At 48.3% G+C, this 26,722-nt stretch overlaps 1 protein-coding gene across 1 annotated transcript; it reads left to right on the forward strand.

Annotated features, from left to right (window-relative positions):
- Positions 1 to 1,549: 1,549 nt before the first annotated feature.
- Positions 1,550 to 24,812, forward strand: LOC126249204 (uncharacterized). Its single transcript, XM_049950858.1, has 2 exons — positions 1,550 to 1,598; positions 23,056 to 24,812. The coding sequence occupies exons 1-2, from the start codon at positions 1,550 to 1,552 to the stop codon at positions 24,810 to 24,812; spliced, it is 1,806 nt and encodes a 601-aa protein (XP_049806815.1).
- Positions 24,813 to 26,722: the final 1,910 nt, after the last annotated feature.

Consider the following 26,722-nt stretch of genomic DNA (forward strand, 5'->3'; position numbering starts at 1 on the left):
GGCACAGCGGACACACCAGGAACCGCGGTGTTGGCCGTCGAATGGCGCTAGCTGCGCAGCATTTGTGCACCGCCGCCGTCAGTCTCAGCCAGTTTGCCGTGGCATACGGAGCTCCATCGCAGTCTTTAACACTGGTAGCATGCCGCGACAGCGTGGACGTGAACCGTATGTGCAGTTGACGGACTTTGAGCGAGGGCGTATAGTGGGCATGCGGGAGGCCGGGTGGACGTACCGCCGAATTGCTCCACACGTGGGGCGTGAGGTCTCCACAGTACATCGATGTTGTCGCCAGTGGTCGGCGGAAGGTGCACGTGCCCGTCGACCTGGGACCGGACCGCAGCGACGCACGGATGCACGCCAAGACCGTAGGATCCTACGCAGTGCCGTAGGGGACCGCACCGCCACTTCCCAGCAAATTAGGGACACTGTTGCTCCTGGGGTATCGGCGAGGACCATTCGCAACCGTCTCCATGAAGCTGGGCTACGGTCCCGAACACCGTTAGGCCGTCTTCCGCTCACGCCCCAACATCGTGCAGCCCGCCTCCAGTGGTGTCGCGACAGGCGTGAATGGAGGGACGAATGGAGACGTGTCGTCTTCAGCGATGAGAGTCGCTTCTGCCTTGGTGCCAATGATGGTCGTATGCGTGTTTGGCGCCGTGCAGGTGAGCGCCACAATCAGGACTGCATACGACCGAGGCACACAGGGCCAACACCTGGCATCATGGTGTGGGGAGCGATCTCCTACACTGGCCGTACACCACTGGTGATCGTCGAGGGGACACTGAATAGTGCACGGTACATCCAAACCGTCATCGAACCCATCGTTCTACCATTCCTAGACCGGCAAGGGAACTTGCTGTTCCAACAGGACAATGCACGTCCGCATGTATCCCGTGCCACCCAACGTGCTCTAGAAGGTGGCAGTCAACTACCCTGGCCAGCAAGATCTCCGGATCTGTCCCCCATTGAGCATGTTTGGGACTGGATGAAGCGTCGTATCACGCGGTCTGCACGTCCAGCACGAACGCTGGTCCAACTGAGGCGCCAGGTGGAAATGGCATGGCAAGCCGTTCCACAGGACTACATCCAGCATCTCCTACGATCGTCTCCATGGGAGAATAACAGCCTGCATTGCTGCGAAAGGTGGATATACACTGTACTAGTGCCGACATTGTGCATGCTCTGTTGCCTGTGTCTATGTGCCTGTGGTTCTGTCAGTGTGATCATGTGATGTATCTGACCCCAGGAATGTGTCAATAAAGTTTCCCCTTCCTGGGACAATGAATTCACGGTGTTCTTATTTCAATTTCCAGGAGTGTATTAATAATGTTGGAGACAGAGCAAGCTGTAAGACAATGAACTGTTCGACTCTAGAATTTCTACAGCAAGCTCTTTGCAGAGGTCAGCCCATTAAAAATCTATTTCCAATGAGAGCGCACTTTGGCTTCAATGGCACCTAGGCAAAAACAATACTTGTCTAAGAGATTCTTTTGTTAGGTATAGTATGTGATTAACTTCGGACTTTTTACATGTGAGCACGGCGCGCACCATGCCTACAAATAGCCACGTGGACATTAATCTGCTGCCAGTGGAGCTTTGTTAGAAGATAAAGCTACAACACTATTGACCAGGGCACTTGCATCAAGAAATCTCTTATAAAAACTCCCGTTTAAGTTTTAAGCAGAGCAGCATCGCTGTCTTCCTCTCAACTCTAACCAGAGTCGGTAAAAATGACTCTTCAAAGGTCCTTCAAGAATACGTGTGTCCTGGACTACGTTCTCGTCCAGACTGAGAACTCTAAACCAGTACTATGGATGTTACACTTACAAGCGGTGTTTCATCACTGTTTGAACTTTGATGCGAGTCAACATATAATTTTCCTAGCGTATTTTATCTCCTTTATGTCCTATTTATTTTCAGTCTATGTAAAATAGATGAGGTATGTATGAAAACCAACTTCTATATGGCGTGGGATTTTTTGACTTTTACATAGCTGCAAATTCCGTAATTCCGTCGTACTGAAGCTAGATCTGATCTTCGTCTCAGACATTTTCCTCTGTTCAAAGCGAAATATCTGCTTCGTTGATGTAAGAGTGGTTGTGGTTGGTTTAAAAGAGGGGGGGGGGGGGGGGGAGAGAGAACCATACTGCGAGGTCATCATCAGTCCCTTGTTCCGAATAAAACAATTCCACAGGGATGAGAATAAAACAAGCGCAACTGGCAACACAAAACAGAGAAGGAAAAACCACAAGAACGACAGAAGGGCAGCAAACACTTAAAGGGACAGAAGCAAACCACAGAAACACAAGAAACAGGTAGAAGAGATTAAAACGACAAAACAGATTACCATTCTTGGCTGACCATGAGAATAAAAAGAAATCAGCCACCCTGCAACACATTAAAACCTCCACCCTAAAAGCACTAGGGTGGAGGATACAGAGGGACAAAGGACATGCGCTAAAACTTAGATCAAATGATAAAACCCACCCACACGAATAAAACTTAAAACTAAATCAGCCGATGAGGCGGCGTCAGATAAAATTAGCGGCAACGAGTCTAGTAAAAGAAGATTTCGATGCAGAGCATTCACAGTGGGACAGTGCACCAAAATACGGTCCACTGTCAACCGGGTGCCGCAACGACACTGAGGCGGGTCTTCAGGGAGCAGGAGGTAGCCATGGGTCTCCCAAGGGTGGCCAATGCGGAGCCGGCAGAGAACCACAGAGTCCCTGCGAGAGACCCGCATGGAAGGCTGCCACACATTCGTAGTCACGTTAATGACACGCAGTTTCTTGTTCGTACTATGCCATTCCGTCTCCCAAAGACGAAAAACCTGGCCGCATAAAAACACACACAGGTCCGTTATTGAAATACCGATATCCATAAGCGGTTTCCGTGTAGCCTGTTTGGCTAGCCTGTCGGCAAGTTCATTTCATTACATGGGATTCCGAAGTATCCTGGGGTCCACACAAACACCACGGAACGACCGGACCGTCCCAGATGGACTCCTGGATGGTCGCTACCAAAGGGTGGCGAGGGTAGCACTGATCGATAGTTTGTAGGTTCCTGAAGGAGTCAGTACACAGAAGAAACAACTCCCCAGGGTATGAACGGATGTGCTCAAGAGCATGAGATATAGCCACCAGCTCTGCAGTGAAAACACGGAAGCTATCAGGCAAGGAGTGCTGCTCAGATGTCCTCCATGGACATAAAGCCGAAATGACCATCAGCCATCGAGCCGTCGGTGTAATCCACTAAGTGGCCTCGGTACATGTTAAGAATCGAGAGGAAATGCCAGCGGAGAGCTGCAGGGTGCATTAGTCCTTTGGGCCATGTGAAAGGTCCAGGCGGAGCCGCGGCCTAGGTGTTCACCATGGAGGTGTACACGAATGAATCTGGAGTATAGGCGGTAAAGGCAAGGACTCCAGTTAAGATGGAAGGGATTGGACACTAACTGTAATTGTAAGCCCTGGCATGGGCCACCAATGTGGGAGATGAACCACCGTGGGTGGGGAAAAGGAAACGGTAATTCGGATGTGCAGGAAAACTGCAAACGTGGGCAACATAACTGGCGAGCAGTTGTACACACCTAACCTGCAATGGAGTGACTCCAGCCTCCGCCAGGACAATGGTCACTGGACTCGTCCTAAAACCTCCCATCGCTAGTCGAACGCTACAGTGGAGCAGTGGGTCGAGTAAACGCAACGCTGAGGGCGCTGTCGAACCATAAACCATACTCCCACAGTCAAGACGGGATTGACCAAGGACTCTAGAGCTGGAGCAGCGTAGAGCGATCTGCGGGACCCATTCTCCTGGATATGGGGAGGGGGGCGGGGGGGGGGGGGGGGACTATGGGAGGCACTAACTTGGACACGGAAAGTATGAAGCGACTGGGAATTCAGGATAAAAATCGGGATCGGACCTCTGAGACTCCACTCATATAATGTGGCAAGGACATTATGTCGCCAGGTGGTTTTTTTTTTTATATTTTGGTTTTAGGGCGCAAAACTGCTATGGTCATTAGCGCCCGGTCCGCGACTGAGGAAAGAATAAAAACTGAAAATGGAAAACAGCAAAAATGGGAACGAAACTCAAAAAATTGGACACTAAAAGCAGAAACAAGGCTTAAAAGTCCACTACAGAGAGGGGTTGATGATCCCCGATAAAACTTCGAATGACTGACGTCATTTCACTGTCACTAATAAACTGGAGAACGCGGTCGGCTGAGCGCGTGTCATCTGCTAAAATCGACGATAGATTAGGCGGTAGCTGTAGACGGGAGCGTAACTGATTAAAATAGGGGCATTCAATTAAAAGGTGTCTTACCGTCCACAGCTGAGAGCAGTGGGGACAGAGTGGGGGAGGATCGCCGCTTAAAAGATGTCGATGGCTAAAAAGACAGTGCCCTATCCGGAGTCTAGCTAAAATTACCTCCTCCCGTCGACGCGTGCGGGAGGAAGAGGTCCAAGCGCAAGGAAGGGCTTTCACTTCCCGCAATTTATTGCGGGGAAGTGTTGACCAATGCGCATGCCATAAATGAGCAACTTTGCGACATAAACCGCTCCGTAGATCGGTGAAGGGAAGCGACTGAATAGCTGGCCGAGGAAGAGAAACTGCAGCCTTGGCTGCTATATCAGCCGCCTCATTCCCACAGATACCAGCGTGTCCCGGGAGCCAGAGGAACGCCACCGAGACGCCCCCCAGGTGGAGCAAGCGCAGACAGTCCTGAATCCGGTGGACCAGAGGGTGCACAGGGTAAAGAGCTTGGAGACTGAGGAGAGAGCTGAGAGAATCTGAGCAGATAACGTACTGTATCCGCCGATGGCGGCGGATGTAGTGGACAGCCTGGAGAACAGCGTACAGCTCCGCAGTATACACCGAACACTGGTCGGGAAGCCGAAAGTGATTTGGAGCGTCGCCAACAATATAGGCACTCCCTACACCCAACGATGTTTTCGAGCCGTCGGTGTAAATAAAGGTGGCGTCCGTCATTTGTGCACATAGAGCAGCAAATGCCCGACGATAAACAAGTGAAGGTGTACCATCCTTGGGAAATTGACATAGATCACGGAGCAGACAGATCCGGGGACGGAGCCAAGGCGGTGCTGTACCCCAAGTTGTCAAGAAGGTTTTAGGAAAGCGGAAGGAAAGAGAATGGAGCAGTTGACGGAAGCGGACTCCCGGGGGTAGTAGGGAGGAGGAGCGGCCTGCATACCCTACATCAAAGGAGGCGTCGAAAAAAGGGTCATGGGCTGGATTAGCAGGCATGGAAGACAGATGGCTAGCATAACGGCTCAGAAGAACCGCTCGCCGATTGGACAGCGGAGGTTCGGCAGTCTCAGCATAAAGGCTTTCTACAGGGCTAGTGTAAAAAGCTCCAGACGCTAAACGTAATCCACGGTGGTGGATAGAGTCGAGACGCCGAAGAATAGACGGCCGAGCAGAGGAGTAGACTATGCTTCCATAGTCCAATTTCGAGCGCACTAAGGCGCGATAGAGGCGGAGAAGGACCACTCGGTCCTCTCCCCAGGAGGTACCATTCAGGACACGGAGGGTGTTGAGCGTTCGCAGACAGCGAGCCGAAAGATAGGAAACGTGGGAGGACCAGCACAATTTTCTGTCAAACATAAGACCCAAGAATTTAATGACGTCCGAAAACGGAAGGTTGACAGGACCTAGATGTAAGGAGGGCGGAAGAAACTCCTTATGTCACCAAAAATTAATACAAACGGTCTTACTGGGAGAAAAACGGAAGCCGGTTTCGAGGCTCCAAGAGTGGAGGCGATCGAGACATCCTTGAAGACGTCGTTCAAGAAGGCTGGTCCGTTGAGAGCTGTAGTAGATCGCAAAATCGTCCACAAAGAGGGAGCCCGAGACGTCAGGAAGGAGACAGTCGCCAGGTGGTCTCACACACTTTTCGTAAATCAAGAAAGACGGTAACAAGGAGTTTGCGTCTCGAAAAGGCTGTTCGGAATGCAGACTCAAGGGACACAAGATTATCAGTGGTAGAGCGACCCAGTCGGAAACCACACTGGTACAGAGTCAGTAGGCCACGTGAGTCCAGGCCCCAACCCAACCGCCAACACACCATACGTTCCAGCAGCTTACAGAGAGCATTGGTGAAGCTGATGGGCCGATAGCTATATCCACAGCAATCGGGTTTTTGCCGGGTTTGAGCACTGGTATGATGGTGCTCTCCCACCAGTGCGATTGAAAGACGCCATCGCACCAGATCTGGTTGAAGATAAAGAGAAGATGTCGCTTGTAGTCACACGAGAGATGTGAAATCATGTGACTGTAGGTCTGACTAGTACCCATAAACTGGCCCAAGAGCTGTGTCGGCGCAATGTGCAAGGGCACTGAGAAGCTCCCGCTCTGTAAATGGGGCGTTATAGCGTTCACTGTGGCTTGTAGTAAATGAGATGACTTTCCCTTACATCCGCCGTTTGAGAGTGCGAAAGGCTGGGGGAGGGGGGGCTAATTCTCCAACACAGAAGCGCTAGCATAGTGCTCGGCGAAGCGCGTTTGCGTCTGTAGATAATACGCCATTCATGTTAACACCGGGAACACCTGTTGGGGTGTCGTACCCAAAACTCCTCTGATCTTTACCCAGACTTGGGAAGGTGACGTATGGCACCCAATTGTCGAGCCGTATCTCTCCTAAGGCTCCGGTTTCCGTCGTTTTATAAGCAGGAGAACATGGGAACGGTGCAGCTTAAAGGCTATTAGGTGCTCCAGGAAAGGGTGCCGCTTTTGCCGCTGTAGATCCCACAGATGCTCCTTAGTTGCCTCAGCGACTTCCGGCGACCACCAAGGGACTGTCTTTCGCCGGGGGCACCCTAGAGAACGAGGGATCGCGTTTCCCACCGCAGAAATTATGGTTGTAGTGACCTGCTCAATCACAACATTGATGGCACCACGTGGGGGAGATTCAGCGGTGACAACAGAGGTGAAGGCTAACCAATCTGCCTTGTTTAAATTCCATCTGGGCTGGCGCCATGAGCATGACACCAGGGAAGTGACAAGAGGATGGGGAAGTGGTCGCTCACACACAGATCGTCATGTGCTCTTCAGTGGATAGAAGGAAAAAGGCCACAACTGCAAACCTAGCGATCAGTGGCCCAATATGAGCCATTTTCGACAACTCTGCCTTGGCCAGTAAGCACAGTGCCACCCCACAAGGGGTTATGAGCGTTAAAATCTCCGAAAAGTAGGAAAGGTTTAGGGAGTTGAATCAGTGGCCCAATGCATTCAGGGGTACTGCACGATCTGCAGGGAGATATACGTTGCAGACAGTTATTTCCTGCATCGTTCTTATCCTGACAGCCCAGCTTCAAGAGGGGTTTGAAGGGGCACCGGTTCACTGCATATTGAGCTCAGGACGAACTCCACCTGACACTATTATAATCACTATGGCTATTAGTATCCCCTATAGCCGTGAAGGGCGGGGGTCCACATTTCTGGGAACCAGGTTCCCTGAAGGGCAATGCAGAAAGCAGAAGTAAAGCTTAAGAGTAACTGTAGCTCAGCCAGGTGGTGGAAAAACTGCCACAATTCCACTGGAGAATGACGTTATCGTGAGGCTGGGAAGGCATGAAGCATGCAAAGAGGCAGATTAGGCTTCAAGGTCACCTGCTGCCACCGATAGAATATTTGTAGCCATTTCTATGGTGGATGAGGCAATAGTGAGATCCAGGTCCTCAGGGGACACTAAGATCTCCACCGCATCCTCAGATGCAGAATTGGTAGGGGGGTGGTGGTGTTGGGGCCACCAGAGGGTCCTGTTCCTTAGCAGACTACTTCTTGGTTTGCTTGCACACTCTCGCTCTCTCTCCATAGCTGCTTCAGGCATGGAGGAAGACTGAAGCTCTTCATCCAGCAGCTTTTGGCTCCTTGCGCCACTGGCGAGTGTCTGCCGTGGCATTAGTGGAAACCTTGGGAGAGAGGGGCTCAAGGGACCCCTTCCTCATGAGAGGGGCCGGAGGAAGCTATTGTTTCTCCGGCATTGGGAGGGGACCGATGTCCCCTGCATTTGGGGGAGGGGGGCCTTGCTTCCAAAGTAGGTGCTTTGGGAGCAACGGAGGAAGATTTGACCCCTACCAATCATGAGGCAGATGTATTCTGATATCCCAGAGATCCCACTCTTCGCGGCACAGTGTGAGAAACCATTGGCACTTTGGACGGCGATGGTGACGTAGCTTCAGCATATGTCGACGTCAACCGAGTGGGGTGTACTCTTTCAAATTTCTGTTTAGCCTCTGTGTAAGTCAACCAGTCCAGGGTCTTGGACTCCATGATTTTCCTCTCCTTTTGAAGTACTGGGCAGTCTGTCGAGGAGGGGGAGTGGTGCTCCCCACAGTTGATGCAAGTGGGAGGTGGCGCACATGGAGTATCTGGGTGCAGTGGACGTCCACAGTCGTGACATGTGGCCCTGGAAGTGCAGCAGGAAGACATGTGCCCGACCTTCCAGCACTTAAAGCACCACATAGGGGGAGGGATGTATGGTATAACGTCACAGCACTAAACCATAACCTTGACCTTTTCAGGCAATGAATCACTCTCCAAGGCCAAGATGAAGGCACAAGTATCACCCCAGTTGCCTTTGGGTTCCCTCTAAACGCGACGGATAAAATTAACACCCCGCCAGTCTAAACTGGCATGGAGCTCGTCGTCAGAATGCAAGAGGAGATCGCGATAGAAAATGATCCCCTGGACGATGCTGAGGCTTTTATGGGGAGTGACCAACAGGAATATTACCCTACTTGTCACAGATGAGTAACTCTCGGAACTTGGCTGGGGATGTTGTGTGAATCAAGACTGCGACGTTTCGCGTTATGTACAGCGCTGTAACTTTTCTAAACCTGTCCTCAAGGTGTTCAGCGAAGAAAGAATTCGTAGGTAGAAAGGAGTCCTCATCAATTCTACTACAGACTAAAAACTATTGCTCTCTCCGTTCTGTAGCCCTTCGTTCCTCCCATAGTGTAGTGAGGGAGAGAAACGATTTACGGTCATACTTGATGGCAAAGTATTAGATCTTGTGCTTCTTAGAGACTGCTGGTTCAAATGGCTCTGAGCACTATGGGACTTAACAGCTATGGTCATCAGTCCCCTAGAACTTAGAACTACTTAAACATAACTAACCTAAGGACAGCACACAACACCCAGTCATCACGAGAGACTGCTGGTGCCATACTGTCACCAGCAAGAGATAACTTAGTCCGCTTCATTGCGGGTCATCTGCCCCGATGCCACCCACTCCCACCAAGGGCTCTCCCCATGGGCGCCACCCAGCCATACCAATCACCAACTGGCATGATGCCCGTTGCCGGGAGTCCTGATGTCCCAGGAAGACAGACATCTACTCCTTGGCATACGTAGGGAATTTACAGCTCAGGTATCAGCAGCGCGATTCTTGTGTTGTCAGGGGGCTACCACCAGATGGTTACATGACGGTCGCTCCACAATGGACTGGCTACCGTGTTGGATACTGCGCGCAGATAAATCTAATATTGTCATGAGGGCGAAAGAGGACAGGAGATAACGGAAGATGACATACCCCAGAAAGTGTCCTCGCCCAAGTAGTTGAATCGCAGGTGGAGATGCTAAGCCATGACAAGACATTCAGGAGATCGAATCTAAGGGCACTATGGATAACTCGTGCACCACGTAAGGCGTCCCTCTCCATATGGCCCACACTACTTTAGAATTTTGGAAGTGGCAGATCAGACCACAGAATGGGATCTGAACTCATAGGGCCGAAAAGTGTGACTCCTTTTAGTCGCCTCTTACGACAGGCAGCAACACTTCGGGCCTATTCAAACCCCCAGACCTGCAGGAGAGAGATTTAAGAGTGATACGACTCGTTTAGTCCCACAATTCGATTTCAGGGAATACGTTCCAGCAGATAATAAAAACACCCTTTGTGCACAATGTAGTATTTATTCTTTAATTATAGTCACCTTTCTTTCTGGAACGAACTACGTGCTCTGATGCCATGTGCAGAGGTAGCTTAAAGGACGATCACACTGCTACAGTTTCCTACCTTTTTATTCTTGCTTGTGCTGTGCATTCTGCTGTCTTCGTCAACACATGACACGCATTAAACTATGTGCCGTCAAGCCTCACGATTTCAACGTTATTCCATTCATTTCTATTACAAACGTCCGAAGAACCTTTTATCATTGCAGTCGCAGTGTTCTACATCCGTAACAGAAAAAATATTTACCGGCATATACCATTCAGTCATTGATTTTTGAACCTTTATCTTTTAAGATGGCAGCTATTAGCTTGCTACCCCCTCCCAGTTTTAATTAACTTTTCCTTTCATTCTATTAATATGATAATTGTATTGATTTATCAAGTGACTTTCATCGTATTAGATTTAATTCGCGAATACAAAGGAGTGGTTGTGTGATCGTATGGCAACTTGCTTTCATTGCACTGTCCTAATTGGTTGGTTGGTTGGTTGGTTGGGGTTTAAGGGACCAAACAGCAAGGCCATCAGTCCCTTGTTTCAAATATGCTCCATTCCGCTAATGGGACATCTGAGGAAAGTCAGAACAATAAAACGGAAAAAGGTAAAAACGTAAAAGGGCAGTCATGTTGTCATTGGTAAAAACAAAATGAGGGAAGTCGGCAAGAGAACAAACCCAACGCTGTGCTGAAGCAGCATAGGCAAGACCACCTGTGACTTAAAAGGTGCAACCGCTAGAATGTAGAAATACGTATGGGAAAAGGAGACTAACCAATCCTGAAAAAAAGGGTAAAAACAGAGAAAGGGGAAGAAAAGAGGATCTCGGTCAGGGAGGTGAGTCGGGAATCTCCAAACATGGCTTACAGTGGGAGACACCCAAACACTCACCGCCCTGCCCCAACACCAGAGAGAGATTAAAAACCTTAAAACTGAGAATAAAAACCACTTTCCCGGAGGAAACCAAGAACCAGAGAGACCATCCGGGAATCGTCAGCCAACATCAAAGGTAAAGTGTGGGGGAGTCTGTGCTTAGCACGCAAGGCCAAAAGAAGGGGGCATTCAACCAAAATGTGGGCTACTGACTGGAAGGCTCCACAACCACAAAGTGGGGGTGGCTCATCATGCAAAAGAAAACCATGGGTCAGCCTGGTATGGCCAATGCAGAGACGACACAGTGTGGTCGAGTCCTTTTGGGAGAGGGGAAAGGAAGAACGCCATGGGCCTGGTGTCACCTTAATCGCTCGAAGTTTATTGGACAGGGGAGTAGCCCCCCCAAGAATTTGGCCCATGACTGTGCGAAGTGGGTTTTGATGTGAAGCCGTAAATCCACTGCAGAAGGGGTTACAGAAAACGGGGGGGGGGGGGGGGGGGGTAAGTGACTGCTCCCCCAGCCAAACGATCAGCGAGCTCATTACCCGGGATACCCACATGGCCAGGGACCCAAAGGAAGTCAATGGAACAAGCAGCACGGTGAATATCAGTGAGATTGTCATGGATGGCAGAGACCAAGGGATGGCGCGAAAAACACCGGTCAATAGCAAGAAGGCCACTCATCGAGTCCGTACATAACAAAACGCGGTTGTGTTGGGACTGTTTAATAAAGGTAAGGGCCTGGGAAATTGCCACCAATTCCGCAGTGAACATCCCACATGTAGGTGGCAGCAGATGATTTTCCTCTCCAACAGAGGACGTGAAGGCATACCCAACATGATCAGCAGATTTAGAGCCATCAGTGTAAAAAATAACAGCATCCCGAAACTCCCATAAAATTTGGCGGAAAAAGGAACGGAACACCACCGGGGGGATGGAATCTTCTGGACCTCGGCGGAGATCCATCCGAATTCGAGGCCGAGGAACTAACCAAGGACGGGTGGAGGGGAGGGAGCGAGGAAGACAGGACAAAGAAGGAAGTTGAAAATCACGGCAAAGAGACGCAAGGCGGAGCCCAACCGGTAAACCGGCCCGAGGGCGGGAGTCGGGTGGGCGACGTCCGTGGCCTGGGAACAGGATAGAATAGGAAGGATGAGTGGGAGAGGAACGAATAGTGAGTGCATAAGACACCAGAAGCTGGGACCGCCGAACAGAAAAGGGGGGGGGGATCCCAGCTTCAACTAGGAGACTATCAACAGGGCTAGTAAGGAAGGCACCGGTGGCCAAACGGATACCACGATGGTGGACTGGATCCAGCACGTGCAGTGTGGAATGAGCAGCTGAACCATAAACTTGACAACCATAGTCCAAACGAGACAGAACTAGAGCACGATAAAGACGGAGAAGGAGGGAACGGTCCGCACACCAAGAGGAGTGGGCAAGGAAGCGAAGGACATTGAGTTTACGGAAACATCCTACCTTCAGGAGTCTGATATGGGGCAGCCAAGTGAGCTTGTTGTCGAAAAGAAGACCCAGGAAACGAAACTGTGGGACCACAGGCAACCGTTGTGCAGCAAGATATAGCTCTGGATCAGGGTGGATCGTAGTACGGCGACAGAAGTGGACCACCCGCGATTTTAAAGGAGAGAATTGAAACCCGTGAGAGAGGGTCCATGCAGAGGCACGCCGTATAGCTACCTGGAGCTGCCGTTCTGCAGATGCCATCGAGGAGGAACTAACTCAAATGCAGAAATCGTCCACATACAGGGCAGGGGCGACCAAGGGACCGACAGAGGCCAAAAGTCCATCGATAGCAATGAGGAAAAGGACACTCAAGACAGAACCCTGTGGGATGCCCGTCTCCTGGGTCCGTGGAGAGCTTGTAAGACGTATGCTTTGCCGGCGATGGGCGAGGCATGGCAGAGTCTCTGACCAGATAGTAGTATGTCGTTAGTTGTTGCTTGTCGCTAGTCTGCCCGAGTCGGCGGTAGTCTGCGCGTGTCGGCTGTGTGCTCTGCTCGGGACTCTGGTCAGGACTCTGGAGGATGAGTATTGTTGTAGAAGGTAAAGAAGCAGCCTTGCTTATATCTAATAATGTATGTTACCGTGCAACGTCATGATACTAAAGAACAATTACGTGACGAAATTAAGGCTTGTGCTAGTAATAGTAGTGAAGGAATTAGATCTGTTGCACAAGAATTAGACATGCAGGCGCAACAGAATCACAGAGATGAAATTAATGCAGTCACTGAACAATGTTCAGAAAACGCAACACAGATACGCGACGAGTTTAATTTGAAGTCACCAGAACTTTTACACCCTCTGGATATGGAAGTCGATAAGAAATGTGAAAAACAGAACAACCAAATTGAGGAACGTATTAAAGTAACAGAAATGAAAAATGTTTCAGTCAATAACACGGCACAGCATACGCCACATTCCGAACATTTCTCACACTCGTACAGCCAGTATAACCTAAGTAATTTACAGAGACTACGTGACTTAGAATCCGAAGTGACACAGACAAACAGATTCTTATGCAATCGTGAACCTGTTCACACCTTCAGAGACGATAACGTTGATTATAAGCAATTTGTATCTGTAAAAAAAATCTAAGGTATTTAAAAATGAAAGAGCACAGGTACACGCTTTCGAATGGATACGACAATTTGCTTTTGAATTTTCACTGGCATTTCGTGTAATGCAGAAACTAGCATTGGCTTGGATACAACAATTTGTTTTTGAATTTTCACCGCCATTGCCTGTAACGCAAAAGCTAAAATTAATTTGTAGCGCGTAATAGACCTCTGGGGATTCATTACGCTTTAATGAATGTGCCGTAGCGTGCACAGGGCCCCGAGCCGTAGTAGTGCTATTTCATCTTTAGGTTTCTGCACTGCTGCCTTCTCTTCTACTATCCTTTATATCTATTAAAACAGCTCTTTAACTATCGCTATATCTAGGATTAATAATGAGTAAAGAAAACCTGATATGACAAATTTTACCGAAAGTGACAGTTCTCTTTAGACACTCCCGAAATACAACTACCAGCGTAATTTTAATATCAGAGAAAATTTTAATCAGTATGTACAAAATTTTCAGCAGTCGCAAACACATTTTGGTAACAATAGACGTTTTTCTCCGCAAGAGCATGAAAGCCAACCAGTTAGCATACCTAACCAACAATGTAATGTATAAGGTCAACCAAGCTTTAATGTTTCGCCGCGTGCACGTATAGCATCAGCTCCAACATATAGTAACGCACAGCAACAAGGAAACCAGTACGTACAGAAAACTCACCATTTCAATTCCTATCGCAATGCACCGTATAGAAATGACTATCATGACAGATGTAAAAATAATGAGCACAATTTTCAGCGGACATTTAATAACAGTCGGTGTTATCAGCAGCAAAATCATCCGCTACAACATATCATGAATGAACCAGACAGTAGGTATCATCCCGAACGTAATACGTCAGGAAGAAACAACAGAACAGCACAAATAGTTGAAATGCCACAGTATCCTCCTGCAAATAATAGCACGTCAGAATTTGACTAGATACAGTACAGGTTGCATCTTCCAGCAACGTAAGCAATACTTCAGATACACAGAATCTTGTTCACGAAAATGTTATTTGAAACATGCTTTGTTGAATGCACCACTTTTATCGCACCCAGATCTTACTAGAAATTTTTCCACTGCCACCGACAGTTCTAACACCGCATTAGGCGTACACATTTTTCAGGAAATTGAAGAAGATGGGACTACAGTAATTAAAAACATAGCCTTTGCGAGTCGCATTCTGTCACCTGCTGAACGAAATTATTCTGTTACAGAACTTGAAACATTATTTGTTGTTTGGGCATTTACGAGATTTCGGCATTTTCTTTATGGAAGACACACTACCGTTTACACAGATCATAGCGCGATACAGTTTTTACTTTCGGCTAAATTTACACACGACTGATTAAGTAGATGGAAACTTTATTTGCAGGAATTTAATTTTACAATTGTTCACATTCCCGGCACACAAAATATTGTAGCAGACGCACTATCCCGTTCTCTCAGCAACAATCAGCAAGACATCGCAACCAACTTCTGCAAAGCAAATTTCAGCGTCATATACATTCAACAAGTTGCATTTGAAAATTTCATTTCGTCGTCATTACAAGACATAGCACAAGAGCAGAGTAAAGACAACGTGTGGAAAGAAATTAAACACCTTTGGCAAGATAGGAATAATGTTACCATTAGAAACCATTACACTGTATGCAATAATATTCTGTTTCGCCGCTCTCATCCTGACAGCAACAATTGGTTATTATGCATTCCCGACGAACTTGTTAACAAATTAATCTGGTATACTCATTTAAGTTACGCACATTACGGAGCCAGAAAATGTTTTCTTATACTGAGACAGAACTGTTATTTTGCCAACATGGAGAAACGTATACGACGAGTTTTAGCGTCATGTAAAATCTGCCAGAAAGCTAAATCAGACACGACTTCACATGTTCCTCCGTTACATCCTATTGTACCGATTAAATTGAGACACATGGCCGTTGTAGACATTTCTGGTCCGATTCCCATAACTAATAGAGGTTTCTGCTACATCTTTGTCACTGTTGAACTCAGTTCAAAATTTGTTACCTTCACTCCGTTACGCAAAGCTACTGCTAAAACTGTTTCGAAAGCATTTGTAAAACATTTTCTATTTCATGTAGGGCATGTGTTTAAAGTAATTTCCGACAATGGATCACAGTTTCGATCTGCTATATGGACACGTATGTTGCGAGCTAGAAACATTTCTCCGATATATATACAGGTACCATGCTTCTTCGAACCCTTGTGAACGATTAATGAAAGAAATTGGTAAACTGTGTAGAATATACTGCCATAAAAGACATATTGATTGGGACACACACATACTCTCATTCCAGGATGTAATTAATTCCTTACCAAATGAATCTACTATGTTATCTCCGTCTGTTATACTGAAAAATGTTTAACCACCTAACAAAATTAAAGAATTAGTAACCTTTCCTACATCTCGTCGACTACGACACCATGAAATAATTGACATTGCGCTGAACAACATCAAACGTGCCGCAGAGCGCCGGAGAAGACAGCAAAAACAGGTTTGTACACGCCGTGACTTTCACATTGGACGGAAGATATTAGTACGTACACACTATTTATCCAACAGAGGAAAGAGTAGATGCAGTAAATTTGAGCTTCTATACGCAGGTCCATATCGAATTCGCAGCATTCCTCACCCCAATGTAGTACACGTCGAAACTTTGAGAACCAGAAAAACCAAAGGGAACCACCACGTCTCCAACATGAAACCTTTTATTGAATGAACATACTTTATGATTTATCACACTGTAATGCCATTTCCTAATTTTTTTATGACCACTTATGCAATTATATTCACATGAACACTTACTGATATTTATCGTATTTTTTTCTTGGCAAGTGCCCGGCAAGGTAAGGTTAGCAGGTCGCTTTTCTTGTCGTTTTACATCAGACCGTGCACATTTTTCCAGATAAACTTACGTATCTTATGAATAATTATGCAATTCTATCTAGTGACAATTTTATTAAATTCTCTCTCCATTAATGTCTACAATTCTCGCCTCTAACTAAACAACATACAAGCTGAACACAAAGGAGGTCACATTCCTTGTTATATATCAGACCGTGCATATTTTCCATTTTTCATGTATGTATGATTGTTTTCCTGTTTTGTTTGTATGCACCATCAAATATTTAAGATATAACAAATACCAGTTGACTGACATTTTGCCTTATGATATTTCAACGTCGTAACTATTTTACACTTTTTTTGCTGCTACATTGTGATACTCTGTGCACATTTTTGCACCTGCACACTGTCCATGTTTTCGACATATTACGTTTTCTGTCATGCTATGCTGTATGCTCAATTATGTTACTATAAACCAGTTTTTATTTAGTGGGTATATGATTTAAATGCAAGACATTAATCTTTGTTCATCGTTTTCAGAAAGAAATAACGTGTAAAAGAAATAAACAGAAATGAGAATTTCACCTTCGGAATGAACGAAAGAAGATGCAATACCTCAGAATTGACAAGCATTAACAAGAATATACTATACACATCGTAGAATAGCAGTCTTAACTAATTTTTTCTTTCAGAATACGAGGCGATTGATGCAGGCTGTCAGACAGAACTACACATCTTAGTTTTAGTGATGAAATATGCTAGAAATAAGGAATAGTTGTATAATGAATAATGAAGTGACTTTTTTGCAGATGATAATGAATGGTGATGAATAATGATGAAGAATATGCTAATATGGATAATTAAGTTTTTCTTTACAGGTGATGATAATAATGGAGTTAGAATATCGATAATGAAGTTTTTCTTTGCAGATGAGGATAATGTTGAAGTTTATGTATTTATGCTATGTAGTTATTTAAGTTTTTGTTGCAGTTCGTTTTGACATTATGTCTTATGTCGCATGGTATGATGACTGAAGGTTTTGGAAAGTTGTTGTTTTTTTTTTTTGTGGTTTTAGGGCGCACAACGTCAACGGTCATTAGCGCCCAGACTACTTTAGGAATGCACGGCGAGTCACAAGTTTAAAACAGCAACGAAACGGAAAACACGATGAAAGACATACTGACAGGCATAGGATTAAAAAAGAAAACAGCATAATCAAATGTCCTTTGAGAGGGTTGTCAAATTGATAAAATGAAGAACGCGAGCAACTGCTCGTGGGTCATCCGCTAAAATGGCTTCTACAGTACATGGCAGGCCAAGATCGAGACGCAGGGTGTTAAAATCTGGACACGACGTTAAAATGTGGCGGACCGTCAGCAATTGCCCACATGGGCAGGACGGCGCCGGTGCAGCCGTCAGCAGATGGCGATGGCTGAACCGGCAGTGGACAATTCGCAACCGGGCCAAAATTACCTCCTCCCGCCGAGAAGGGCGTGAGGAGGACGTCCAAGCCACGGGAAGAGCTTTCAAGGCCCGAAGCTTGTTGTCTGGAAGTGCAGCCCAATCGGCATGCCACAGCGATACAATGCGCCGACAAATTACCCTGCTACAATCTGACGAAGGGACACAACAAGAAGCTGTCCGAGGCTGGAGGACCGCAGCCTTGGCCGCGGCATCTGCAGCTTCGATCCCAGGGATACCGACATGGCCAGGAACCCACATAAAGCTAACCGGAGAACCGACGTCCACCAGCTGCTGAAGAGAGCGTTGGATCCGGTGTACGAAAGGGTGAACCGGGTACGGATCACCGAGGCTCTGGATAGCGCTCAGGGAATCGGAGCAGATGACATATGCAGAATGTCGGTGGCGGCAGATGTAAAGGACAGCCTGGTAGAGGGCAAAGAGCTCAGCTGTGAAGACCGAACAAATGCCATGGAGCCGGTATTTGAAACTTTGTGCCCCGACAATAAAAGAACACCCAACCCCGTCATTGGTCTTAGAGCCATCTGTATAAATGAAGGTCATATTAATGAACTTCGAACGAAGTTCGACAAAACGGGAGTGGTAGACTGAACCGGGGGTAACCTCCTTCGGGAGCGAGCAGAGGTCAAGGTGGACGCGAACCTGAGCCTGGAGCCAAGGTGGCGTGTGGCTCTCGCCCACTCGAAAGGTTGCAGGGAGTGAAAAATTAAGGTGTTGAAGGAGGCGACGAAAGCGAACTCCAGGGGGTAGCAGGGCAGAGACATACAACCCGTACTGACTGTCGAGAGAGTCATCAAAAAAGGAACGATAAGACGGGTGGTCGGGCATTGCCAGTAGCCGACAGGCATACCGACAAAGCAGTATATCGCGCCGGTAGGTGAGTGGCAACTCACCAGCGTCAGCATGAAGACTCTCGACGGGACTAGTATAAAGCGCTCCGATCGCAAGTCATAAACCCCGATGTTGTATGGAGTTGAGGCGGCGTAAGATGGATGGCCGTGCAGAGGAGTATACGAAGCTCCCATAATCCAGCTTGAAGCGGACGATCGACCGATATAGGCGAAGTAGGACGGTTCGATCCGCTCCCCACGACATACCACTGAGAACACGGAGGACATTGAGAGAACGGGTACAACGGGCAGCCAAATAAGACATGTGGAGACCAACTAAGTTTCCTGTCAAATGTACGACCTAAAAATTTTGTTGTCTCCACGAATGGGAGAGCAACGGGACCGAGTCGTAAAGACGGTGGGAGAAACTCTGTGTAGCGCCAGAAGTTAGTACAGACCGTCTTCTCGGCAGAAAAACGGAAGCCATTGGCGACACTCCAGGAGTAAAGACAGTCAAGAGAACTCTGAAGACAGCGCTCCAGGAAACACGTACGCTGCGCGCTGCAATAGATGGTAAAATCGTCCACGAAAAGGGAGCCTGATACATCAGCTGGGAGGCAATCCATTATTGGATTGATCGCTATGGCGAAGAGAGCGACGCTCAAAACTGAGCCCTGTGGCACCCCATTCTCATGGCGAAAGGTGTCGGACAGGACAGAACCCACACGTACCCTGAACTGTCGATCCATTAAAAAGGAACGAATAAAAAGAGGGAGGCGACCGCGAAGGCCCCATGTATGCATGGTGCGGAGAATGCCCGCCCTCCAACAGGTGTCGTAAGCCTTCTCCAAATCAAAGAACACAGCCGCGGTCGGGCGCTTCCGCAAGAAGTTATTCATAATGAAGGTCGACAAGGTAACCAGATGGTCAACAGCAGACCGGCGCCTACGAAATCCACATTGTACATTGGTAAGGAGGCGTCGAGACTCGAGCAGCCAAACCAATCGAGAGTTAACCATTCGCTCCATCACTTTACAGACACAGCTGGTAAGCGAGATGGGTCGATAACTGGAAGGCAAGTGCTTGTCCTTCCCCGGCTTAGGAATCGGGACAATAATAGACTCGCGCCAGCATGCGGGAACATGTCCCTCAATCCAGATGAGATTGTAAGTACGAAGAAGAAAACCTTTACCCGTAGGAGAAAGGTTCTTCAGCATCTGAATATGAATAGAATCAGGCGCTGGAGCGGAGGACCGTGATCGGCCAAGTGCGTTTTCGAGTTCCCGCATGGTGAATGGGGCATTTTAACTTTCACGATTCGAGGAGCGGAAGTTAGGTGGCCTAGCCTCCTCTGCCTGTTTGCGGGGGAGGAAGGCAGGGTGGTAATGAGCGGAGCTCGAAACCTCTGCGAAAAAGCGGCCGAAGGCATTGGAGACAGCCTCAGGGGCCACAAGGACGTCATTCGCGACCGTCAAGCCAGAAACTGGTGAGTGGACCTTAGTGCCAGATAGCCGGCGCAGGCTACCCCAGACAACAGAAGAAGGAGTAAAACTGATGAAGGTGCTTGTGAAAGCAGCCCAGCTGGCTTTCTTGCTTTCTTTAATAATACGACGACACTGTGCACGTAATCGTTTATAATTGATACAATTCGCCACTGTAGGGTGGCGTTTAAAGGTGCGTAAAGCACGTCGACGAGCACGTAAAGCGTCTCTACATGCTGCGGTCCACCAGGGGACCGGTACGCGACGTGGAGAAGAAGTAGGGTGAGGGATGGAATATTCAGCAGCAGTGAGAATGACTTCCGTGAGGTGTGCGACCTGACTATCGCAGCTTGGGAATGTTTGATCCTGAAAGGTCGCCCTGGAAGAGAAGAGCCCCCAGTCTGCTTTGGACATGTTCCAACTAGATGAGCACGGAGCGGGGGTATGCTGCAGGAGATGGATAACACACGGGAAGTGGTCGCTCGAATATGTATCAGAAAGTGCATACCACTCGAACCGGCGTGCAAGTTGGGGAGTACATATAGAGAGATCTAAATGGGAATAGGTGTGAGGTGTCCGAAAGAAAAGTAGGGGCGCCAGTATTGAGGCAGACCAGATTGAGCTGGTTGAAAAGGTCTGCTAACAGGGAGCCCCTCGGGCAGGATGCTGGAGAGCCCCAAAGGGGATGGTGGGCATTGAAGTCTCCAGTTAACAAAAATGGTGCAGGTAGCTGAGCAATAAGTTGCATCATGTCTGCCCTGGTAACGGCAGACGACGATGGAGTGTAAACGGTACAAAATGAAAATGTAAAAGTGGGGAGAGTAATGCGGATGGCAACTGCCTGCAGGCCGGTGTGCAATGTGATGGGATCGTAGTAAATATCATCCCGGACCAGCAACATAACCCCTCCATGAGCTGGGATACCTACCACAGGGGGTAGGTCAAAACGCACAGAGGTGTAGTGTGCCAAGGCAATTTGATCGCATGGGCGTAGCTTCGTTTCCTGGAGGGCTACGACGAGCGGACGGTGCAAGCGGAGCAGCAACTTCAAGTCCTCTCGGTTGGAGCGAATGCTGCGAATATTCCAGTGAATAAGTGCCATCGTAAGAAAAAAAAAAAAAAGGGAAGATTAAAGAAGGGGTCACCTCGAAGGCCGCTGAGGGCCTGGCTTCGAGTGAGCACTGCCGCCGCTATCAGTAGGCGGACAGTCATCGTCCATTGGTTCTATAGGTTCATCGGCCATCTTGGGAAGATGGCCGGGAGGGGGAGCTTCCTCAGCCGGTGAACGGCCAGATGTTCGGCTACCAGCGGTGCGGCCAGGCGAAACGGATGACGGCCTGGGGCGGCAACCGCTGGGTGGCGCAGGAGAAGAAATGCGCCGTGGCGGAGAAGGAGAACTGTGCTTCCTATTAGCCTTCTTGGAAGGTCGTTTGGTGGAAGTACCGGTCGAAGGCTGGGAGGTCGAGGGACGTAGGAAGTCTGCACGGGACGGTTCCTTCTTGAAGGCCCGTGCATCTGACTTCTGGGTCTTCGTCTTAGCAGAAGCTGATGAAGGGGCTGGTGTCTGTGGGGTGATGGGAGGAAGAGGAGACGTCGACCGCGCGATCTTAGCACTGGCCGAACGGACGACCGTGGTGCTGAAGGTCAGATCGCATGTCTGGGTTGCCACCTCCCTGGTAGTCCGAGGAGAGGCGAGGACAGTACTGTATTTCCCCGCTGGGAGCAGCGTGGGCTTCCTACTAGCCAATAGCTTGCGAGCAGCCGAGGTGGACACTTTCTCTTTGACCCGAATTTCTTGGATACAGCGTTCTTCCTTATAGACAGGACAGTCGCGGGAGGATGCGGCATGGTCACCCTGACAGTTCACACAACGAGGAGACGGAGGTGGACAGTCATCCTCATGGGCATCCCTGCCACAAGTGACACATTTAGCCGCATTGGAACAAGACTGGCGAGTGTGACTGAAACGCTGACACTGGTAGCAGCGCGTAGGTGTCGGGACATAGGGGCGAACAGAAATAACCTCGTAGCCCGCTTTGATGCGCGATGGCAGCTGAACACTATCGAAGGTCAAGAAAAGTGTCCGGGTCGGTACAAGGTCATTGTTGACCTTTTTCATGACCCTATGGACAGCCGTCACGCCCTGCTCAGCGAGGAAAGACTGAATCTCCTCGTCAGTCAATCCGTCGAGTGATCGAGTATATACCACACCACGAGACGAATTCAAAGTTCGGTGAGCCTCCACCCGGACAGGGAATGTGTACAGGAGTGTGGCCCGAAGCAGTTTTTGTGCCTGAAAGGCGCTCTCAGTTTCGAGTAATAAGGTACCGTTACGCAACCTGGTACAAGATTTGACAGATCCGGCTATGGCATCGACGCCCTTCTGGATAACGAAAGGGTTGACAGAGGAAAAATCCTTTCCGTCCTCAGATCGAGAAACGACGAGGAACTGTGGGGCAGGCGGTAGTACTTTTGTCACTGGTAGCTGGTCACGTTTCCGTTTTTGGGCAGAAGTCGAGAGATGGAGTGAAATCAATTGCGGAGGAATCCCCCACGATTGCCAGCGTCTCCGATGGCGCGCTCCTTCCTTGTGGGGACCCTCTCAGAGGGCACTCCCGCCTTAGGTGAATGTTTACACCTCAGGTCACACCTCCCGAGAAACAGACGGAGGGACCAATCGGCATGGTCAGAAGGTATCAGCTCAGGCAATCACCCCTCCCCGGGCCTGGCCTTTACCAGGGGGTACGCGCGTGCCTTACATGTCTACCCAGGGTGGGGAATTACGCGTTACCCCGTCACCGGCTACGCGCGCGAACGCGTGGGTCGGCCTTCAGGCGCGCACAGGGAGGAAGAAAGAAGAGGAAAAAGGAGAGAGAGAGAGAGAGAGGAGACAGACTGTCTCAAACGCCGAGGCGGAGACCAGAGAAGGCAACGAGAGGAAGGCAACGAGAGGAAGGCAACGAGAGGAAGGCAACGAGAGGAAGGCAACGAGAGGAAGGCAACGAGAGGAAGGCAACGAGAGGAAGGCAACGAGAGGAAGGCAACGAGAGGAAGGCAACGAGAGGAAGGCAACGAGAGGAAGGCAACGAGAGGAAGGCAACGAGAGGAAGGCAACGAGAGGAAGGCAACGAGAGGAAGGCAACGAGAGGAAGGCAACGAGAGGAAGGCAACGAGAGGAAGGCAACGAGAGGAAGGCAACGAGAGGAAGGCAACGAGAGGAAGGCAACGAGAGGAAGGCAACGAGAGGAAGGCAACGAGAGGAAGGCAACGAGAGGAAGGCAACGAGAGGAAGGCAACGAGAGGAAGGCAACGAGAGGAAGGCAACGAGAGGAAGGCAACGAGAGGAAGGCAACGAGAGGAAGGCAACGAGAGGAAGGCAACGAGAGGAAGGCAACGAGAGGAAGGCAACGAGAGGAAGGCAACGAGAGGAAGGCAACGAGAGGAAGGCAACGAGAGGAAGGCAACGAGAGGAAGGCAACGAGAGGAAGGCAACGAGAGGAAGGCAACGAGAGGAAGGCAACGAGAGGAAGGCAACGAGAGGAAGGCAACGAGAGGAAGGCAACGAGAGGAAGGCAACGAGAGGAAGGCAACGAGAGGAAGGCAACGAGAGGAAGGCAACGAGAGGAAGGCAACGAGAGGAAGGCAACGAGAGGAAGGCAACGAGAGGAAGGCAACGAGAGGAAGGCAACGAGAGGAAGGCAACGAGAGGAAGGCAACGAGAGGAAGGCAACGAGAGGAAGGCAACGAGAGGAAGGCAACGAGAGGAAGGCAACGAGAGGAAGGCAACGAGAGGAAGGCAACGAGAGGAAGGCAACGAGAGGAAGGCAACGAGAGGAAGGCAACGAGAGGAAGGCAACGAGAGGAAGGCAACGAGAGGAAGGCAACGAGAGGAAGGCAACGAGAGGAAGGCAACGAGAGGAAGGCAACGAGAGGAAGGCAACGAGAGGAAGGCAACGAGAGGAAGGCAACGAGAGGAAGGCAACGAGAGGAAGGCAACGAGAGGAAGGCAACGAGAGGAAGGCAACGAGAGGAAGGCAACGAGAGGAAGGCAACGAGAGGAAGGCAACGAGAGGAAGGCAACGAGAGGAAGGCAACGAGAGGAAGGCAACGAGAGGAAGGCAACGAGAGGAAGGCAACGAGAGGAAGGCAACGAGAGGAAGGCAACGAGAGGAAGGCAACGAGAGGAAGGCAACGAGAGGAAGGCAACGAGAGGAAGGCAACGAGAGGAAGGCAACGAGAGGAAGGCAACGAGAGGAAGGCAACGAGAGGAAGGCAACGAGAGGAAGGCAACGAGAGGAAGGCAACGAGAGGAAGGCAACGAGAGGAAGGCAACGAGAGGAAGGCAACGAGAGGAAGGCAACGAGAGGAAGGCAACGAGAGGAAGGCAACGAGAGGAAGGCAACGAGAGGAAGGCAACGAGAGGAAGGCAACGAGAGGAAGGCAACGAGAGGAAGGCAACGAGAGGAAGGCAACGAGAGGAAGGCAACGAGAGGAAGGCAACGAGAGGAAGGCAACGAGAGGAAGGCAACGAGAGGAAGGCAACGAGAGGAAGGCAACGAGAGGAAGGCAACGAGAGGAAGGCAACGAGAGGAAGGCAACGAGAGGAAGGCAACGAGAGGAAGGCAACGAGAGGAAGGCAACGAGAGGAAGGCAACGAGAGGAAGGCAATGAGAAGAAGGCAATGAGAAGAAGGCAATGAGAAGAAGGCAATGAGAAGAAGGCAATGAGAGGGCAAGGAGATTTTGCAGGGGAAAGTGTAAGGAAGACAGTGAGGTGGAGAAGAGCAAAGAAAGGAAGGGACCAAAGGAAGGAAGAAACGAGAAGTGAAAAAGCAAAATGACCGCAAATAGAGGTCGTGGAACCGTCCGTCTCCGGACGCAGGCGCTAACTACCCCCTTGAGGGGGAGGGACTCCTTTTAGTCGCCTCTTACGACAGGCAGGAATACCGCGGGCCTATTCTAGTCCCCGGACCCGCAGGGGGGGGGGGGGGGGGGGTTTGGAAAGGACAGCTAGAGAACATATATATTTTATACACATTTCACTACCTGTTAATTCGAAGTTCACTACTTTTCAGCATAATATGCGTTTCTTCTTTCAGTTTAATAATTCATTTTGTATTTTTTGCAGGAGAAATTATTCATGAAATTAATGTGCTATAAGCAGTTGTTCATTAAACCTATGTCATTTATGAATGTGATCACATATCCTCTACTTGTTTCATAACCTTGCTACAGCTGACTCATGACAAATGACGTTACACATTTTCATTTGCAGCAATAACTCAAAAGCAAATATTGTTATGCCCCAGTAATTAATTATCGATCTCAACGCAATTCATTGCTAGCACAAAAAAGGGAGTTCTGAGTAATACTGAATAATGTTTTCTAGTTACAGACCTTGAATAATAGTTATAGTATGTTACATTTTCAATATGTCGTATGTCACTGGAGTGATCAGTTCTGAGTAATACTGAATGATGCTTTGTAATAATGCATAAATACTATGCCCATAATTTGTGTAAATAATATTTTGTTATACTCTATAAATGCTATGCCAATAATTGACTCATTTTGAATGATAACTTCTGAATAACAATGAATAAGGTTTTATAAAAATATAAGAATACTTTGTAACTTGCCAATAAATGCCAATAATTATTTTAAATATGTCGTATGTCACTTGAATGATGAAAAATGTTTTGTACTATTCAATACTTGCTACATGTTTTGTAACTGGACAATGAGTGCCAATGATTACTATAACTAAGTGAATTATGTTAATACTATGCCATTCATTAGTTCCTCTTTTGAGTGATAACCTCTGATGGTTTGTAACTGGCCAATGAGTGCCAATGTTCTCTGTAAACAGATAATTTCTGAACATTATTCTGTAATACTTCATACATGGTACAGAAATGTTCAGTAACTGGGCGATGAGTGCCACCAATTACTCAAATCAGTTGTTAGACTAGTGTAATTCTCAATGAAGACTAGTATGTGACTTAATGTCCTTCACCTTCTGCTCTAATTACCAGAAATTACTGCAATATCCGTTTGTCCTATCTATCCTCATGACCCTGGAGCACTATATTTGGTTTTTGCACTAATTCGACGTTGGTGTACTTTACAAGAACGTGGTGTTGACACGACATGCTGTCCACCACCTTGGAAATATTATTATGGTCCCACTGTTTGGTGTGCCTAGTGTACTACCAAAATAATAACATGTAATATTAATACGACATTTCAGTGTCTTGGCTACACTGATTAATACTTCAAGGAAAAGAACTTCAGATTGTCTCACTTGGTGTTGTGCTTCTGTAGAAAGATGTGGACTTTCAGTGCAGCTGCGTGCAATCTAAAGTGCTACAACCATGATGTAATCCTTCCCATTCCTTTCCTAGTTCTTGTAAAATGGTAAACACTTATACAATGCGTTTAAATTCTTGTAAAATGATAATGACATATACAGTGCATGTGCACTTCATTTTCATTTGTTAATATCATCAGTTGTCCTAAATATGCTAAAGACTTATACAGTGCGTGTGCACTTTATGTCATTTGTTAATATGATTTCTACTCATTCCGTATACATT

This window comes from Schistocerca nitens, chromosome 3 (assembly GCF_023898315.1).
Source record: "Schistocerca nitens isolate TAMUIC-IGC-003100 chromosome 3, iqSchNite1.1, whole genome shotgun sequence".
In the NCBI taxonomy this organism is placed as follows: Eukaryota; Metazoa; Arthropoda; class Insecta; order Orthoptera; family Acrididae; genus Schistocerca; species Schistocerca nitens.

Coding starts and splice junctions, on each gene's coding strand:
- LOC126249204 (XM_049950858.1), top strand. CDS start 1,550: ATGCCTACAAATAGCCACGTGGACATTAATCTGCTGCCAGTGGAGCTT. Junction 1,599..23,055: donor TCTGCTGCCAGTGGAGCTTT/GTTAGAAGATAA, acceptor AGACCAGAGAAG/GCAACGAGAGGAAGGCAACG.